The 19,633-nt window shown below is 42.6% G+C and overlaps 1 protein-coding gene across 1 annotated transcript in view; it reads right to left on the minus strand.

Annotated features, from left to right (window-relative positions):
* ANO6 (anoctamin 6) overlaps positions 1–19,633 on the minus strand; it is a 136,488-nt gene that overhangs the window by 23,977 nt on the left and 92,878 nt on the right. The window contains exons 17-19 of the mRNA XM_032221836.1: positions 18,264–18,433; positions 5,922–6,019; positions 5,205–5,335 (exon numbers count right to left, since the gene is read on the minus strand). Coding sequence (XP_032077727.1) covers positions 5,205–5,335; positions 5,922–6,019; positions 18,264–18,433 — 399 coding nt within the window. The remainder of the gene's footprint in view (positions 1–5,204; positions 5,336–5,921; positions 6,020–18,263; positions 18,434–19,633) is intronic.

Raw genomic sequence — 19,633 nt, forward strand, 5'->3', positions numbered from 1 at the left:
ACAGTGGCCTCCATAATTCTCAAATGGAAAAAGTTTGGCACAACCAGGACTCTTTCAAGAGCTGGTTGCCCAGTCAAACAGAGCAATCGGGGGAGAAGGACCATAGGAATAAAGGTAACCAGGAATCCAATGGTCACTCTAACTGAGCTCCATGGAGCTCCTGACTGAGCGCCACTCCCACCCGGTCACAGGGTCAGCAAGCCAGTCCCACCCAGTCTCATGGCTGGCAAGGCACTCCCACAAAGGAGGCCACACCCACAGAGTAGGTTCCAAATTTTTTTTGAAATCCACCACTGGGCTAGACCAAAGCCTCTCCTCAGTGCAAAACACACGGAAGCCTGCTTGGAGTTTGCAAAAAAGCACCTAAAGGACTCTCAACAGAGGTGGGTTCCTACTGGTTCGGACCAGTTCAGTTGGATAGGTAGTAACTCGGCCAGATACGTGACCGGTTGTATCCTGGGGACTGTCATCTTTATTTTCTGTTCTGCACATGCGCAGAACAACCTTCATTGAAAAAATGTAATTCCCCCCCTTTTTTAATGGTGTGCGCAAACCAATCCCAGAGAGGTCCCAGAGATGGGTCATACTTAGCAACAACAGAGGCATTTTTGCCTTTCCCCAACCTCCAGAAGCACTCTGCAGGCTTCAGCAGTGCTGAGGGGAAGGGAAAATGCCCCCATTTTTGCAAAAAATGGACATCTTTTCACAAAAATGGAGGCGTTTTTGCCTTTCCCCAGCCTCCAGAAGCACTCTACAGGCTTCAGCAGGACTAGGAAAAGGCAAAAATGCCTCAATTTTTGTGAAAAATGGCCCATTTTTGCAAAAACGGGGGCATTTTTGCCTTCTTCCAGCCCTGCTGGAGCCTGCAGAGTGTTCCTGGGGGCTGGGGATGACAAAAACTTTTTTTCTTACTGGGTAGTTTGCAGGCGCTCCCTTAGCTCCAGTGAAGCTGGAGCCCCCCCCCCCCCCCCGTCAAATCTTTTTACCACCATTTGAGTGTGCATGGCTTGATGAGAGGGTCATGTGACTGAGTGTGCATGAGTGACATCAAGTTGGCCATGCCCACTCAGTCACATGCCTCCATCTAGCCACAACCACCAAACCGGTAGTAAAAATTTTTGAAACCCACTCCTGACTCCCAGACTGTGAGGAACAAGATTCTCTGATCCGATGAAACCAAGATTGAACTGTTTAGCCTCAATTCTAAACATCATGTTTGTAGGAAACCAGGCACCACTCATCACCTGCCCAATATCGTTCCAACAGTGAAGCATGGTGGTGGCATGTAGCAGGGACTGGGAGAGGGAAAGCTGAATGGAGTAAAGCAGAGGGTTATCCTCAATGGAAACCTGTTCCATAGTGCTCAGGACCCCAGACGCAGAAGGTTCACTTTCCAACATGATAACGATCCTTAGCACTTAGCCAAGACAACACAGGTGTGGCTTAGGGATAACTCTGAATGACTTGAACCCTATTAAACATCTTTGGAGGAACCTGAAAATGGCTGTCCACAGATGGTCGTCATCCAACCTGACTGAGCTTGAAAGGATTTGCAAGAAAGAATGGCAGGAAATCCTCCAATCCAGGTGGGCAAAGTGTCAGTGTTCCAAATAACATCCAAAATTAAATCAGAGTCCAAGGCAAAGTATTGCTCAAAGTTCCAATTTATTAAGAGAGCCATGTTAGCACATCTGGGAAAATCCAAATCTGAGCTTCCTGGGTTTTCCCCACCTAGTTGAGAGTTCATGATCTTGCCCCCCCACATGGTCCAATCTTCCACTGCCATGCTAACAGTTCCACCCATCCAGTTCCGGTCAGATGCAGAGGTGTAGAGACAAAGGATGACCTTGGATTCTAGAAAGGAATTTTATTTTGACAACATCACATTCTACTCCTTACTGTTCCCTCTCCCAATTCCCCACTAATGAAACAGCATAGTAGAATAGAATATTAGTGTGGCAGGCCAAAGATCCCAAAAGGAACTGGCTGCAGGCCTGACAGGTAGCCTCTCCTCAGAAGAAAACATTTCCTGAAAAGAGAATCATGTAGGAGTTAACAGAATTAGCCACCTCTCCCCCCCCCCTCAGGGGGCCCTTTGGCTTATCGGGAAAATTATCATGGAATTGTTTTACTGACATCCGCTTTTAGGTTCCAGCTTTTCAACCAAGTAGCTTCGGATAAAAGGTACCCCTTCCAATGCACTAAATACTGTAAGTGATCCCTATACAGCCTGGAGTCTAAGATTTTTTTCACCTCATAATGTGTTTCCCCTTCTATCACTACAGGAGGAAATGAGGGGGATGTAAGTTTAGAGATGTAACTGGGTTCCTTCCCTTGGGGGTGGTGGTGATAAAATGCCACTGTTCCTGTCAACCTGGCCACAGAGCATCAGAGTGCCTGGCTCCAGCCCCAATCTCACAAATGCATGCACCACCGCCAGCGTGGTAAATAGAAGGCCCCAGAAGCCACCAGAAAAGAGTCATCTGGGTCAACAACCTCAGAAAGCTGATCCCCAACCTATGGTGATGAAAAGTACAACCAATGGGGAAATCTCGGAGGAAGAGAATAGTGTAGACGACCCGATTGTGAGTGAACCTGTCCATCCCTTCTCCATCTAAGCCAAGCTCCAAATACCCGAAATGGGGGTGAAGGGGAAGTTGAAGCAGTCGTGGACACCAGCTGCACCCGATGCTTAATCAGCATGTCAATTGTAAAGCAACTAGACATATGCACAAGACCTCTAGCTCACCCCATTCGGTTTGAGCACGTAGATGGAACGCTAATTGGGTGGACCCTGGCCACCCTAATGACCGAACTGGTAAAGTTACAAATAGGCCACCACGATGAGCTCCTCAGATTCATTATGGCTCCAAAGATGCCGGAATTAATTATGTTGGGGCTTGCATGGTTGGACAAATGGACACCTACGATAAAGTGGGAAGATGGCATTAGGAAATTGATTATTGGATTTGGGCCGCTACCACCGGTGGAGCCACAGGGCCACCCAGGGTCGATTGAACCCAAGAACCCAGAACCTGCAGCACCTGCAGCAGAGACAAAAACCCCAGGGATCCAACAAGTACCAAAAGACTACTGGGACTTGGCGGAGGTGTTCAGTGAGGAAGACAGCAACTATCTTCCCCCTCACTGGCCCACAGATTGGCAATAGACTTCAAACCTGGGGCTATCCTACCAAAGCTGAAAATGTATTCCATGACTCCCAAGGAGATGGTTGAATTGAGGAACTACATCGACACCAATTTGAAGTGGGTTTTTATTGAAGCAGCAAAATCGAAAGTAGCGGCCCCAGTGCTCTTCAGAGAAAAGAAAGATGGCGGTGTTCATCTCTGTATTGATCTGCGAGCCTTGAACGCGGTATGCATGAAGAACACCTATCCCTTCCCCCTCATGAAAGATATGTTGAACCGTGGCACAACAAAACCGCGTTCAACTAAAGCGCGCCCGATTAAACCGCGTTGCTGATGTCATCAACAGGGCGACAACAGCGAGCGCGGAGAAAGAAGGGCGCTTTAAATAGCGCTTTGAAAGCAAGCCGATTCAAGTTAAGGTAAGGGTTAGGTTTAGGGTTAGCTTTAGGGTTAGCTTTAGGGTTAGGTTAAGGGTTAGGGTTAGGGTTAGGGTTGGGTTTAGGGTTAGGTTAAGGGTTAGGGTTAGGTTTAGGGTTAGGTTAAGGGTTAGGATTAGTTTTAGGGTTAGGGTTAGGTTAAGAGTTAGGCTTAGGCTTAGGGTTAGGGTTAGATTAAGGGTTAGGTTTAGGGTTAGGTTTAGGATTAGGTTTAGGGGGGTTAGGTTTAGGTTTAGGGGTTAATTTTAGGTTTAGCGTTTACAGCGTGCTTCTGTCTCCACGCTGTTGTCGCCCTGTGATGACATCAGCTACGCGGTTTCGTCGAGCGCGCTTTAGTCGAACACGGTTTTGTGGTGGAACCATGTTGAACTACTTGGCTAAAGGCAAGGTCTTCACCAAGCTGGGCTCTGATTTAATTTTGGATGTTTTTGGAACCCTGACATAAAGTTTGTTATGTCGTACCCAAAAAGACTCAAGGCTGTAATTGCTGCTAAAGGTTTTTCAACAAAGTACTAAGTGAAGATCTGAATACTTATGCCAATGTGATACTTCTATTTTTTTCTCTTTAATATATTTACAGACATTTCTAAAATTCTGTTTTTACTTTATCATTTGTGGTACTGAGTGTAGATCAATGGGAAAAAATGAATTTCAACAACTGAATCAGGCTGCAGCTTGACAAAATTGAAGGGGTGTGTGTGAATACTTTCTGAATGCAGTATGTATGTGTATGTGTATACAGCCAGCCAGCCAGCCAGCCACAGACGCAGACGCACATGCACATGCACACACACACAGAGAGAGACAGGTGGTTGAATGGTTAGAATGCAGTACTGCAGGCTAGTTCAGCTGACTCCCAGCTGCCTGTAATTTGGCAGTTCAAATCTCAGCAGGCTCAAGTTTGACTCAGTCTTCCATCCTTCCAAGGTGGGTAAAATGAGGAGCCAGATTGTTGGGGGCAAGAGGCTGATTCAGTAAACCGCTTAGGGAGAGCTATAAAGCACCATAAGGCATTCTAAATGCTATTGATTTTATTTATATATAAAAACATATCTCTCCATGTAGAGGAGGGTTGATTAAAGACATTGGAAGAACTGAAATGTACACATATTATGTTTATCAGAAAATGGGCATCAGTATCTCCTTATAGAAATGAATATATTTTTGGGTTAAATATTGACCTGCCCTCACAAAGGTTTAAAAAAAAACGTAGGTGATACCCAGGATAGTCTTCCCATTTTTACAGTATGTTAAAGCCCTTTGCATAGCCAAAATTAAGAAAAAATGGTGTACTAAAGTTTGAACATCTGTTCAGAGAGCGGTAATCATGAATGGACTTTGCATTCAAGACATATACAGAAGTTTTCTTAATATTGAAGTCTATGACAACCAAAATTCCAGCATAAATTTACACATTCATTTTACATATAATTCATGCATAGCTCTTTGCATTAGGCCTCCATATGTGTAGGCATGCACACATGTACATGAGGTACAAACATATTTTCTTCCTTTTCTTTTCCTCTATTCTGTATTAATTGTTTAACAGAATCTGTGAAGCAAACTTTGATCTAATATATAACATGACAACAAGAAATAAAATGGTTGCTTGGCTTACCCATTTCAAGGTATTCATAAAACAATCCAAGCTTGCCAATGGGCTGCAAATGGTAGTCCTGCTCCCAGCGAGGAACAATAGTTTCTGATTGTGTAGCTGAGCGGCATCTTCCAATCAGATTTTTAAGCCACCTGTACATTTGGAGAATTAGCAAGATTTATTCTATCTGCTAGAGTAGAGGTGTAACATTTGAACTCTATTAGCATTTCTTTATAGATCCCAAAGTTCCTCAAAACAGTAGAGCTAAACATTTCAATTTTTCCCCACACTGGGAGGATTTAATCCATCTATTTCAAATTGAAAAAAATAAAGCAATTCATTTATAATTTCTATGTTCAACATCATCCCAAATTACCCCAAATTAGCTGTCAACTCTGAGTTGCAAAGATTCAGATGACCACAAAATGATAACAATAGCTTATGGTTTTTTGTATCTCTTTTTGTTGCCATCTAGGTTACCTGGATTGAGTTATAGATTTAGTTGACTTCAAGGTAAGTACAAGATATAGAAGTACTACTAATTTCTTAAAAATCCTTTAATTCTCTTTATTTCTTTTCTGAATATTTCCTTGATCTTCACTGTTTTTCTGAGCATTTGACAATTAAATCTATTTTACTGATAAAGCTCTCTTTCTTAATTCAGGGATTGCTTTTTGGTCAGTGCAAATAAGTTCTTTGGGTTTCTTTCAACTTCTGCTATCAATACTATTTACTTACGGAAAAAGCACTTCTTGAATGTTATTCCAGATGGCTTTGCCTCCCATTATTATTGCCAGCTGTGTTGTCAGCTCAAGAAGACATCCACCTGGATCACACTAAGTGTGAAAGAAGTGGGGAGGGGGGGCAGAAATAAAGCATGTTATAACTTGCTCCCTGCAAAAAATATGAAGTTCATAATAGTTTTTTTCAACTAAACTATGCTAAGTTTATGAAAATGTTTTATACTAAACTCTGCTTTGTATTTAGTCAATTTTATCCAACTATTCAGACAATAATTTCTGCAACATAGCATTTTAAACTGAGCATTAGAGAATGCTAGAAATCTATTTCTTCAGTTTTAATGTTCAGTAATGAGATTAGCTGGCCTGAAATTTCATATCCCAAGTCAGAATATAAAAAGAGACAGATTAATTAACTGTCTTGTTTACACAAGCCCTAGAACCTTCTTGAATGAGAAGTGAAACATCTTCAAGGAAAAACAAAGGCTAGTTGTTTTTTGAAAAAGCATATTTGGGATAAACATGACCTGGATGACTGAGAATCATCATAGATATATAGTTGTGTTGTTGCTTCCCAAAGTTGATAATTCAATAATATATTGCTTGCTTGTCCTATCTAGTTCTAACTAATGACAGATATTTTTATTTAATCCCTTTTCTAAAAGATATAATAACAAAGCTCATCACTTGTCCTTCAAATTAATTCAGATTAATGAATTTTGCAAGCAAGGTAATGAGTTTAGTTCTTTGTCCTCAGTATACTGCCCAGTAAAGAGGTAGGTTTTTATCCAGGTGTTAAAGTAGAACCACAATGCCTATGGCGGGTGGTTGAGCATTTCAGGAAGCATTTTTAGTGCTTGTGTTATAGCTTCATGATATTACATTTTTATATATCTCTATATACATATATACATATACATACACACACACACACACACACAAAACCATATTGTGCAACTTTCCGATACACACAAACAACCTGCTTTAATAATCTAGAGATTAGGTTACATTTAATCTCAGCAAAATTCCTCATATCGTTATTCCTTCAATGTTGTGTGAACAGTTTATTAGAGAGTTAGTTCACTCTCTTAACCCCAAGTTTAAGACAATATCCTCAGGATCAGGAGAATTCTGGACATTGACATTGAATCTTTATTGATTAGCCCTTGGGCCATATCAAAGTGCAAAGTTTCAAAAACAAATTATTACTAAAATTTGATAAAAGCTATATAAAGTGGAATTTGATAAAATACAAATTAAAATGAAATTGGAATAAAATACAGTCTAAAATGAAATTGGAATACAATACAATAATTTAAGATATAGGTAAAATATGATAAAATTATACTTCGGGGTCACCCCAATCAGTTCCACATATGCAGATCTCAACTGAACCATTTTGTTTAAGTACTGTGGTGTGTTAAATGTTGTTTTGATGTAAGGATCCCAATGGGTCATTTGTTTGGTATATAGACCAAGGTATCTGTCTCTCACTCCCTTATACAAGCAACAGTCAAATAGGACTTCTATCTCTGCTGCTCCGCAAATGCAGAGCTGCTCATTGTAGGGTATAGAATGGAATCTGCCATATCTGACCATTGTGTCAAGCTGTTCGAATCTCGCTCACGTAAATATCTCCCTAAGATGTTTTGGCAGGTGTAACTTCAAATAGATGCCTACTTGAAAAGTACATTTGTATTTACTCAACCATTTCAAGTTACCCACCTTACTAAGGATAGCTATATCATTTTGTGCTTCTATATTCTTAATTCCTTGGGCAGCTCTTTTTTGAGTTGTTCTCCTGTTATGCAAGAAGCAGGAAGACAACAGCTTCTTACAAAATTTGTTAGTTTGGTGATCCAGGAGATTTGTGATTGTAATTTTATTTGCTCTAGGAGACATAACTTGGGGAGTCTATCTCATTTCATTGACTTTGCACCAGTAGTTATATGCTCTAATTTTGGATAGTGCATGAATTGTATGAATTCCCAATTCAGCTCTAACTGCTGCAGCAGATGTTCTTGGCTCTACACCCAAAATACATCTCAAGTGCTGGGACTGTGTTTGTTCTAGGACTGTGGTTGACTATAGACCCCAAACCTCTGCTCCATATAGGCATAGGGGTAACTTTAGCTTTATAAACCTTAATTAATGGGGCTAGGGAGCCTGGGTAACCATGATTCTTTAGTTTAAGCAGCAAATTCAAATGGGCTTTTGTTCTAAATGCACTCCATTGATGATGGCAAGCCCAAGATCCAGTCTTGGAAAAAGTTATGCCTAAATATACAAAGGTGTTAATCTGTTCAATTGGTTCCCATCTAATTGCTACTTATGTCTCTGATGGTGTTTTCCAAACCATTATTTTTTATTTAGATTTACTGATGATTAGGAAGTTATCCTGGTAGTAAGAGCTGAATCTTCTTAATAGGCTACTTAACCCTACTAGTGTATATGATAGTAAAATCATATCATCAGCATAAAGCAAGCTGTTGCAGTAAGTATTTAGGGTCATTGGCATGTGTACCATGGGAGCCTTCATTAACCCTGGCAAGTCATTGATATATAAACAAAATAATAATGGGGCCCGGATACGCCCTTGCCTTACCCCTTTATTTGTGTGAATCCTGTTAGTCAGAGCCCCATTAACCCCATACTGCACACTCAAACAGGTACTTGTGTAAAGGCCAGGAATAATCAAAGCCAGGAGTCTAGGTTCTATTTTAAGAGATATCAATTTACTCCATAGTACTTTTCTGTTTACCATATCAAATGCTGCTGTAAGGTCTATGAAAGCAGAAAACAGGGGCCTCCTCTTATATGCATATTTGGCAATTAGATGGTTCAAGACAAGGCAGTTATCAATAGTAGTTTGGCTTTGTCTAAAACCTGCTTGTTTTTCTGTGTGGATATTGTTTTCCTCTACCCAGATTTCAATTCTATTCAAAAGGTACCTACCATATATTTTTGCTGCAATGTCAATTAGGCTAATGGGCCTATAATTACTAGGATCCCTTTTATTGACTTTTTTAATATATGGGAACAACTATTGCCATCTTCCACCCATCTGACATATGACAGGCGTTATTTATGTCTGTAAAAAGACCTGCCAATGCTGAATTCCACTAATTGGGAAATTTCTTGAATAATTCTGCTGGTAAAAACTCCTTACCTGGGGCTTTATTGCTCTTTAATTTTTTAATGATGAATCGTATCACCTTTTCCAAGACTGATGGCCAAGGAGAGGGGAGTTCTAGGGTTTATTAGATCATTGCTTAAAGGTAGTTTCTCTACAGGTTCTGTGGAAGCAAACAAACACTGATAATAATTCTCCCAGTCCTCAGCAGAGATTGGTATGTCAAATGCAAATCTCCGTTCCTTCAGGACACCTGCTACAGAGTGCCAAAATATTACTGGGTTGTGACTTCTGGCAGCCAACTGAAGTTCTGACTAGATTGAAATGGCAAAACTTTTTTCTTTAATGTTATATTTTTTTATATTCCCTTCTTGTGTGCAACATCTCAGCTTGTATATGAGCAGTAGGAGTCCTCTGGGCAAGCCTCATGGCTGCCTTCAATTTCTTTTTCAGTCGCTGGCATTCAGGATGAAACCAATGAGGTCTTCTTTTTGTAGCAGGTTTCATTGTTAGGTGTTTCTTCAGAATATTACAGAGATCAGAGAATGCATTGAAGGCCAGTCAGTAATAGACGAGTGGCTTGTTCTAGCCCACTTAGTAGCATTCTCTGTTTTACGGCAATCTAATATTGCCTTAAGGGACGCAGTGGCTCAGTGGCTAAGAGACTGAGCTTGTCAATCAGAAAGGTCAACAGTTCAATGGTTCGAATCCCCAGCGCCACATAACAGAGTGAATTCCTGTTTCTTGTCTCAGCTTCTGCGAACCTAGCAGTTCTTAAGCATGTAAAAATGCAAGTAGAAAAATAGGGACCACTTTGGTGGGAAGGTAACAGTGTTCCATGTCCCTACAGTGTTTAGTCATGCCAGCCACATGACCACGGACAAGTCTTCTGACAGCACTGGCTCTTAGGCTTTGAAACAGAGATGAGCACATATGTGCGAGGGGAACCTTTACCTTTACCTTTTAATATTGTCTTAGTAACAACTTTGGGCCAAATTAACCTTTTATTTTGGGCTACTTCTACCTTTTTGGTGAGCCATCTGTCAACCATGTTATATGGTCTTAAATCTGAGTGACCTCGCAATGTCACACTTACAGGCTGATGATAGCTATTGTTGCTAACATGTACTGTGACCTTCGAAAAGAGGTTGATTTTATCTCTAGACACACAAAAGAGATCCACTGCACTGCTTGAATTGACTGAGTGGTATGTGTAAGGATACATGTAATTCTTATCCTTACCTCCCAAGATTTTGGAGATTACCCTTAAAAATTAAGGAGACTAGGAGCAGGCCAGCAGCATTACTTTTGCAGTCTCTCTCAAGCCACTGAGGATGGTTATCAAAAAACTCCCCTGGGACTCCCTTCTTCTAGGCAAGCTCATACAAAGAGAGACCCAACCTAGCATTTAACTCTCCTTGTAATACCACTATGGACTGAAGGTACAATACAGATATATCATCTAGGATAACTTCCAAGCCAATCCATTATTCAGAGTTATACCAGAATGTGTTTGGAGGGATGTACACATTTACCAGTATTAACTTGAACTTTTCATATTCAAATTTGACAGCTGGAAGTATGAATACTTATCTTCGTTATATAGTTTCTTCCCTGCCATTGCAACTCTTGCTTTATAGCCCACTAGCGGATCTTCCTTCGTTTTTTGTCTTTTGGGCTGGGGAGGCCCATCTCTGAAAGCCTGGCAGTTGTACTGGTTCGTCCACTTTGGTTAACCAGGTTTCTTGTAAGGCTATGACATCAAATCTAAGGAGAAAGCTCACTATCAACCATCCCTTTCCAGCCAGCTACATTCCAGGTCATTATCTGTATGGGGTTCCCAGAGGCAAGATGGTCTGGCTTGGTTGGTTGGCTAGCTGGTAACAATTCTGGATGTCAACTTGACGTTGAAGCCGGGTCGATATCATCTATGCTTCCCATATAAACACAGTTGTTGTGAGGTTCGATATTTCTCTTCATGGGCTGCAGAACTTGTTGTTGCTCCTCTATATCTTGATTGCCAGTGTGCCTCTGCCTTTGCTCCAAGAATGATTTTTTTAAAATTGCCAGGTACTCTGGCTTATATCTTTAAATGTAGATTTACGTCCATTTTTGGAGGGGTGTAGCTGAGGATTCATCTTGTGAGAAGATGTGTTGGGAACTTCTAAGTCAAATGAGGATGGAAGCTGGATTGTATCCTTAGAGTTTGTCGACATCATTATGTGATGAAGCCCTTTGTCTTTTAGCTGTTTCTCAGAGTCTGGGTCAGTCAGTGCAGTTACCCCACTGTCAGCCTGTGTGACACTACCTTTTTTTACTATTGAGCTAAAGGCAGATTGTTGGTTAAATATATTGTCACAAGGTTGATTGATTAGTGGAGTCAAATTAAATAGATGCTTTGCTGTAGATTGAGTTGTTGTCAGAGCCTCTTTTAGATCATCCACTCTTTGAATAATATTAACTTGCTCAGGTTCCAGCAATGACTGAATAGGTCAATCAGCATTTTTTCCGGAACATCCTCAGCACTTTCTGCAGCTGTGGGTAACACAGTGTGTATATCACTCCTTTGCCTTCTCAGGGTGAATTCAGCTGCAGGCTTAGCTGTGTGAGGGCTGTTGGAGCCTGGATTTAAAGCAACAGTTCCCTCTTGGTGACGCTGTTTCAGGAGTTGGTACACTTTGTACCCATATTGGAAATATTGAAAAGGTGCCCAGAAAGGGCTTCATTCTAAAGAGCATAGAAGGAATTGTGGGCTGCTTGAACGGTAGGAGAATTATCATACATTGCCTTCTCGTGGCAGCCATTCTGCATGTAGTAGATCTATCAGAGTGGATTAACAGTGGAGCAGCTGGCTCAGGGACAGCCTAATAGCTCCGGTCAACACCCTCTATCACTCTGTTGTTGTATATTTGCAAAGTAACCTGGTTAGTGTGCAGACTGTAGTTATACTGGTCATCTCTAAGTCTTTGCCTGATTGAGTGTTTTCTTTATGAGTGTTCACATTTTTGGACGGAAGACAAGGCCCTTCTCTAGTTTCATTTTCTGAATTAGACATCCCATATCTATCCTTGATGATCCTCCCAAGTCCTTCTGCAGTATTTGGGTGGCTCCTAACAAACTTTGCAAAAGATTATTTAACTTTATTTTTTGGATTTTAACTTTATTTATATGCCGCCCTTTTCCCTGAGGGGACTCAGGGCGGCTCACAATCCAGGGGGAGGGAAAAAACAAAACAAGATACACACATAAAGACAATACATCATTAAAAAGCGCAACAGTCATACTATTCGGGTGGGGTTGAAGTCTTTAGCCCCAGGCCTGTCGGGACAGCCAGGTTTTTAAGGCTATGCGGAAGGTCTGGAGGGTGGTGAGGGTATTATTTCAGGCAGTCAACCTTATTTATGACGATAAAAGTTCGTAGATTGAGTTTACAATTTGAGCTGTATATATAGATTTAAAAAAACCTAATTTACTTTTGGAACAGCTCTTTACAGCCATTGCTGCCTGTCCTCCATCTTAGCTCCTCTCCCTTTTGCTTTATCAAGAATTCTGATCATAAAATACGAGACAGACTCAGAAGTTGGATAAGAAAATATAAAAATGACAACTTCAACTGACTGTTTTCTTGTTGTTGGCTGGATTTAGGATAAGGTGACCAGATTTTAACATTGGTAAAGAGGGACACCATTGAGGGGGGGGGGTGATTAAAAAAATTTTTTTTTCACTTAACAAATGTAGCAAGAAAAATTGTAAAATGGGGCAAAACTCAATAAATTTCTCACTTAAGAACATAAATTTTGGGCTCAATTGTCGTCGTGCATTGAGAACTACCTGCACTTATCTTCAGTGTTACTTCATTCTGCTGTAGCATTAAATTTCATATAGAACAAGCTTGTTCTTTCAGAATTGTGGAATTGTTATATAACTGTCTACCTTTAGAAAAGTTTCTCTTGAGTTAAACTCAGCTCCTATAATTTTATTGATGTGTCGTAATTTTCTTAGCAGTAGTATGGAAATTGTCATTGTTGCTTTTGGACAATTTTTAATATTTTCCTATTAAATATACAGTACTGAGATTCCCAGGTGGGTTCCCCTCCAATTAGGTTCCCCTCTCATCTTTTTGAGAGCAGGCAAAAACAGCGAGGTTACATCCCTACAAATTGAAAGCTCTCTCCCTCCCTCTCTCTCTATTTCTCTCCCCTCCCTTCCTCTCTCTCTGTCACTCTGTGTGTATGTGTGTGTGTGTCTGTCTGTCTCTCACTCACTCACTCAATCACTCACTCTGTGTGTGTCTCTCTCTGTCTCCCTCCCTCCCTCTCTCTCTATCTCTCTATCTCTCTCCCCTCCCTTCCTCTCTCTCTGTCACTCTGTGTGTATATGTGTGTGTGTGTGTGTGTCTGTCTGTCTGTCTGTCTCTTACTCACTCACTCACTCACTCAATCACTCATTCTGTGTGTCTCTCTCTGTCTCTCTCCCTCCCACCCTCACTATCTCTCTATCTCTCTCCCCTCCCTTCCTCTCTCTCTGTCACTCTGTGTGTATATGTCTGTGTGTGCCTGTCTGTCTGTCTTCTCTCACCCACTCACTCACTTAATCACTCACTCTGTCTGTGTGTGTCTCTCTGTGTCTCTGTCTGTCTGTCTTTCTGTGTGTCTCTCCCTCCCTCCCAACCTTCAGATGGGCTCCGGACCAGCGGAGCCTCTTCCTTCTTTTTAACCAGGTGATCTTTCCTAAGACATAAAAAAGAACCTTAATTACAGGCTGAACAAAAGAAGCTGGAAAGAGATAATGAGGCCAAGAAGCTGAAACCTGGGATTGGCGAAAAACCTTTTCTATCCCTTTACCAGCCCATCCGGGAAGACGAGTAACATGAGGGCGATCCCTCATGTTACTCAGACCAGCTGAGCCCCCCTGGACATCGCAGCAGCAGCAGCCCCAAGTGCGCTGATCTCGGCGTTTTTCGCATCGGGGCGTGCTGCAAGAAGAGGGAGTGAGTGAAGACCTTTTCTAGCCAGCGCAAAGGACTTCCCCAGACTTGCTTTGCAGCAATCCAGAAAAGGTCTTCACTCACTCCCTCTTGCAGCCTGCCCCATGCGAAAAACGCTGAGATGTTAAGCAAGGGAAACATCTGTTGCTTCAGTTAGAAAGGAAAGCAACTTCAGAGCTACGCCTGGCGTCTGGCCGGCAAAGGCTTCCCACTGACCTCCCCACCCACCTCTGAGTTCCTGATAGATGGAATTATTTCAGCAACATCTCCCTCCACCACGGAACCCCGCCCCTCCCTCGCACGTCACCTTCATTCCGTTCTCCAGCAAGCCTCATGGGGTTTTTTTGCCTTTAGGAATAAAAATGTTTAAAAGGCTTTTTAAAAAAATTTTTGGAAAAAAAAGATGATGCAAGTTCTGCAAGAGCAAATCTCCATCGCACGGCTACCTTTTTTTCTTCCTCCAAATAATGGTCACCGCTTATTGTAGCAAGTCAGCCTCCTAACTTCAGTCCAGGCTCTGCAATTACCTTCTCTCCCCCCCCCCAAACCCGCAGAAACAGGAGGGAATCGGTCATTATCATTATCATTCTCTCCCACGCCTGTCCTCCCCTTCGGAGGTAAGGGGTGGGGAAGAACAGATCTCCCAGGGACACAAATATTCCCCAAGTGGCCACCACTCACTTCTCGTAGCTCCCCCCCCCAAAAAAAAATGGGAGAGGAGTGAAATAATGTTATGCTTTGGAAACGCAGATCTCCAATGCCAGGTCCACGCCAGGAGGTTCGGGGCTTCCCTCCAGGCCACCTGCACAGCCAGCAGCCACGTCCATAGGCTCCGTGGGGAAAGGCAGGCCATTGGAAAGGGGAGCAAGTACGCTCCCCGCCTGCCCACTCCAATCTCGCCCGCCCAGTTCCCAAACCCTCTCTTCGGAAAGAGTTCTCCAGCAGCCTCTGGCAAGGTGTTTTCCCCACCCCGCTTGGGCCAAAAACAAATAAAGCAAATAAAATATAAAATGCTGGTTTACCTTTCTCTGCTGCTTCTCTCCCAGGCTGGAGCCGAGAGGAGATCCTTGTCCTAGTCTTCCTGCTGCCCTCGTGGCACGGGGAAAACGGATGGTACTTTGTCCCTTCTGTCTCCCCGCTGCTCAGAAAAGCAACTCTGGGAAGGTCCTTTGGTGGCTGCAGGCGTCCTAGAACCTGCCTGCTAGCAAAGGACCTTCCCAGAGTTGCTTTTCTGAGCAACGGGGAGACAGAAGGGACAAAATACCAGTCGGCTGGGACGGGTATACAGGGCTGGGGGCGGGGCAGGCTTACTTCCGGGTCCGGTCACAAATATCGGGACTTTTTAAGAACGCCCTGGGACACGGGACAAATTGTGCAAAAGCGTGCCTGTCCCGTGAAAAGTTGCAAACATTTAAAATAAAATAGCAGAGGAATAATTAATTCCTTTCTTTCTGCTCAAAATTGGTTGCTGGCATAGTTTTCACTTTCAAGTCTACAAATTTATGTTTCAGGGAGAAATAGCAATAGCACTTAGACTTATATACCACTTCAAAGTGCTTTACAGCCCTCTCTAAGCAGTTTACAGAGTCAGCATATTTCCCCCAACCATCTGGCTCCTCATTTTACTGATCTCAGAAAGATGGAAGGCTGAGTCAACCTTGAGCCAGTGAGAATCCAACTGCGGAACTTCTGGTAATTGGCAGCCAGCAGAATTAGCCTGCAATGCTGCATTCTAACCACTGCGCCACCACACCTCTTAAATGTAATGTCACCAAAGGGAAGATAATTCCTTGACACCAGCCCTCCTCTGCCCCCTCAAAAAAGAAAGAACAGCTGGGAACAAGTTTTTAAAAATCCACAACCTACTGTTTGAAAAAACCACAACCTACTACTTGATAAGATAGAAAAATGTGGTTTAGACAGCATCACCAGCAGATGGATTCCTAACTGCCTGACCAACTGCACTCATGTAATTTTTAATGGAACTGCATCTAAATGGAGAGAAATGGGGTATCTCAAGGTTCTGTCTTAGGCCCAGTATTCTTCAATATCTTCATAAATGATTCAGACAAAGGGATAGAAGGGAAACTCATCAAATCTACAGCTGACAACTACGTAGCTGGCAGGAATAGCCAACACTCCAGAAAATAGACTCACGATACGTAAGGATCTTAACAGACTTGAACATTGGGCCCTATCTAACAAAATAAACTTCAGTGATGAGAAAAGTAAGGTTCTATATTTAGGCAAGACAAACCAAATGCAGAAGTACAGAATAGCTTGTACCTGGCTCAATAATAGTAACTATGAGAGGGATCTTGGCAGTGGTGGGATTCAGCCGGTTTGCATCGGTTCAGTAAAACCGGTAGCTAATTTTTTGTGAGTTCAGCAAACCAGCTGAATAGTGTCCATTTCAATTCCTCTAGCCCATCCATGGGGCCTTGACCTGGCTTGCAGGGCCTGTGCATAAAGTGGCAACCCAAGGCCAAAGCGCTGGTGGAGTGCCAGAGGGTCAGGGAGGGTGCTGAAGTGAAGGGGTGTCCTGCCTGCAGAGCCCATGTCAGCTTCCCCTTCCTGGCCAGAGTTGGAATGCCACCATATTTAAGTGCCAGTATATGCTGGCTTTCCCTGTGGTGGGCCTGGGCAACTGATGGAGAGGGACAGGCCCATTTCATTGCCTGGCACCCAGATGCCCTCACTTCCCCCGAGCATTTCTTTGCCTACCCGATTTCCAACTCTGTCGCATTTCTTTGTCGTCTTTCCCGCCATCGTGTGCAAGGAAAAAAAAGTTTGTGGGACTAAAAAAAAGTTCAATCAATCAATTCCAACTTCACAAGATCTATTTTTTTTCTGCAAGAAGTTGGAATTGATTGGTTGAACTTGTTTCCCTGCACATGATGGTGAGAAATATGATGGAGAAACATGACAGAGCTGGAAATCAAGTAGGCAAAGAAATGCTTGGGGGAAACAAAGGCATCTGGGTGGTGGTGGGTGGGGCAAGCTCCGCAGCACGGCGTTGTGCTGAAATAGAGAAACAGGCAATGGAGTAGCTGGCACCAGGGAAGGAGGCTGCTTTCCCTCTTTCTTTTCCCTGCTCCTCCTCCTCCATTTGTGCCAGCCGCTCCATTTCCCATTTCTCCATTGCAGTCCAGCACCCATGATCCACTTTGATAGCAGGGGGGGGGGTAATTTAACAACTGGTTCACCCAGGGTCATGTTGACCGTTGCGGGAGGCTCATCCCACATGTGCAGTGGAGCTGGAGGATGGAGATGAGCCATCCCACTCACAATGGCCAACCTCATTCTGGGCAAACCGATTGTTAAATTATTTGAATCCCACCACTGGATCTTGCAGAACTAGTGGACAATCACTTAAATACCAGCCAGCAGTGTGGTGCAGCTGCCAAAAATGTAGTTCTAAGCTGCATTAACAATGGGATGGATTCGGGATCATGTGAAATGTTATTACCACTTTATAATGCCTTGGTAACACCACACTTGAAATATTGCATCCAGTTTTGGTCACCACAGTATAAAAAGTTGTTGAGACTCTGAAAAGAGTGCAGAGAAGATCAATAAAGATAATAGGGGGCTTCATAAAACATATGAAAAATGGTTGCAGGATACATCCATCCCAAAGGTGCTTTTCTTCCACCATGACCTGGGTGATTGAGAATGTCAATAGCTTTCAGGGTATGTCTAATTTAATGAAATGATAGCAGTGTTCCAATATCTCAGGGGCTGCCACTAAGAAGGGGGTCAGCCTATTCCTCAAAGCACCCGAAGGCAGAATAAGAACCAATGGATGGAAACTAATGAAGGAGAGAGCCAACCTAGAACTAATGAGAAATTTTCTGACATTTAGAAGAATTACTTAGTGGAATGACATACGTCTAGAAGTCTACAAAAGTGGAGGTTTTTAAGAAGAAATTGTACAACCACTTGTCTGAAATGGTATAAGGTTTGATGCTTGAGCAAGGGGTTGGACTAGAAGACATCCAAGGTCTCTTCCAATTCTGTTATTCTTCCATGCAATGCCAAACCCTCCCACCTTATCCACCTACAGTTGCCAAATCCACCTGAACGCAGAGGTTTCTCCCTTCTCAATAAATGTATGTATAGAATGCCATAGTCCAAAAAGGTGAAGAGGAAAAAAGTGCCATCAGCTTAATAGTTATCAGTTGAAATAGACCTATAAAACAAGATTAATTCATTCATACCTCCTCATTTCTGTATTTTCCCAACCAATAAACTGGGTCACCAGGGAAACCTATAAATTTACCCTTAAAGAATGCAATGTAGAAACATGAAGAATAATAGTTGACAAATTGTAATAAAAACATCTTCGTAGTTAGGCTATTTTCATAATTAGTCTGCGTCCTTGGTAATTCTGCAGTTTACAAGCAAAGGAGAGAGAAATTGTTAATCCAAGAGCAATTTTTTGGCAAAAATATTGTGTTATAGCTTAAATAACATTATTTGGGCTATTCAAATATGTAACTGTTACTATTACTGTTACATAGTAACTGTATTGTTACTATGTTACTATCTTTTCTTCTTTTACCAGGTGATCAACTGATATTATACATGTGTGTTCTGGCTAGCATCATTTAGCATAGGCATTCTGCTAAGAGCCACAATGGCCCAATGGCCCAGTTTGCAGTACTGCAAGCTAACTCCACCCACAGCCAGGAGTTTGATCATGACTGGCTGAGAGTGACCCAACCTTCATCCTCCTGAGATTGGTAAAATGAAGACTCAGATTGTTGGGGGCAATATGCTGACTCTGTAAACCACTTAGAGCAGGGGTCCTCAAACGTTTTAAACTGGGGGCCAATCCACTGTCCCTCAGACTGTTGGGGGGGTTGGATGGGTGTGGCTAGGTGGTCATGTGACTGGGTGGGCATGGCTAGGTGGTCATGTGACTGGGTGGGTGTGGCTACTTGGGCATGGGCAATTTAGCAATCCAGTAAACAATACACACAAATTAAGCTTTAATTTGTTATGCTCCTGGGGGAGAAAAGCAAGTTAGTGAAGGGATGTGGCTGCCTTGGGGTGGATGTGCATCTTCCTCCCTCCCTCCTTCCCTCCCTCCCTCCTTGGCCTCCAGAACCACTCTGCCACCCAAAACCAGCCCATTTTTAGCCTCCTGAGAACTCTGTGTGTCCCATTTTTGGCCTCTTCGGCCTCCAAAAGGTGGTTGGGTCGGGTGGATAGGTGGGGCAATGTGGTTGGGGCAGCCTTGTGGTCCCTCGCAGGCCATATTAATGGCTTCGGTGGGCCGTATCTGGCCCTCGGGCCATAGTTTGAGGACCTTTGACTTAGAGAGTGCTATAAATCACTATGAAGTGGTATATAGGTCTAAGTGCTACTGCTATTGCTATTGCTAACTGTGCACACTTCAAAAATTGATTCTGAAGAAGAGATTTAGACCAGGCATAAAGATGAAGACAGCACAGTAAGATATTCACAAAAACAACTCAATCTTTTTTAGATTCCTTCACCTGCCTGCAAAATGTTGATGCTGCTTTAAGGAATTTACTTTTTAACGTTGGAAGCTATTTTTCGCAGGTTACTGGTAGTACTTAAT

The sequence above is a fragment of the Thamnophis elegans genome, chromosome 7, assembly GCF_009769535.1.
Source record: "Thamnophis elegans isolate rThaEle1 chromosome 7, rThaEle1.pri, whole genome shotgun sequence".
NCBI lineage: Eukaryota > Metazoa > Chordata > Lepidosauria > Squamata > Colubridae > Thamnophis > Thamnophis elegans.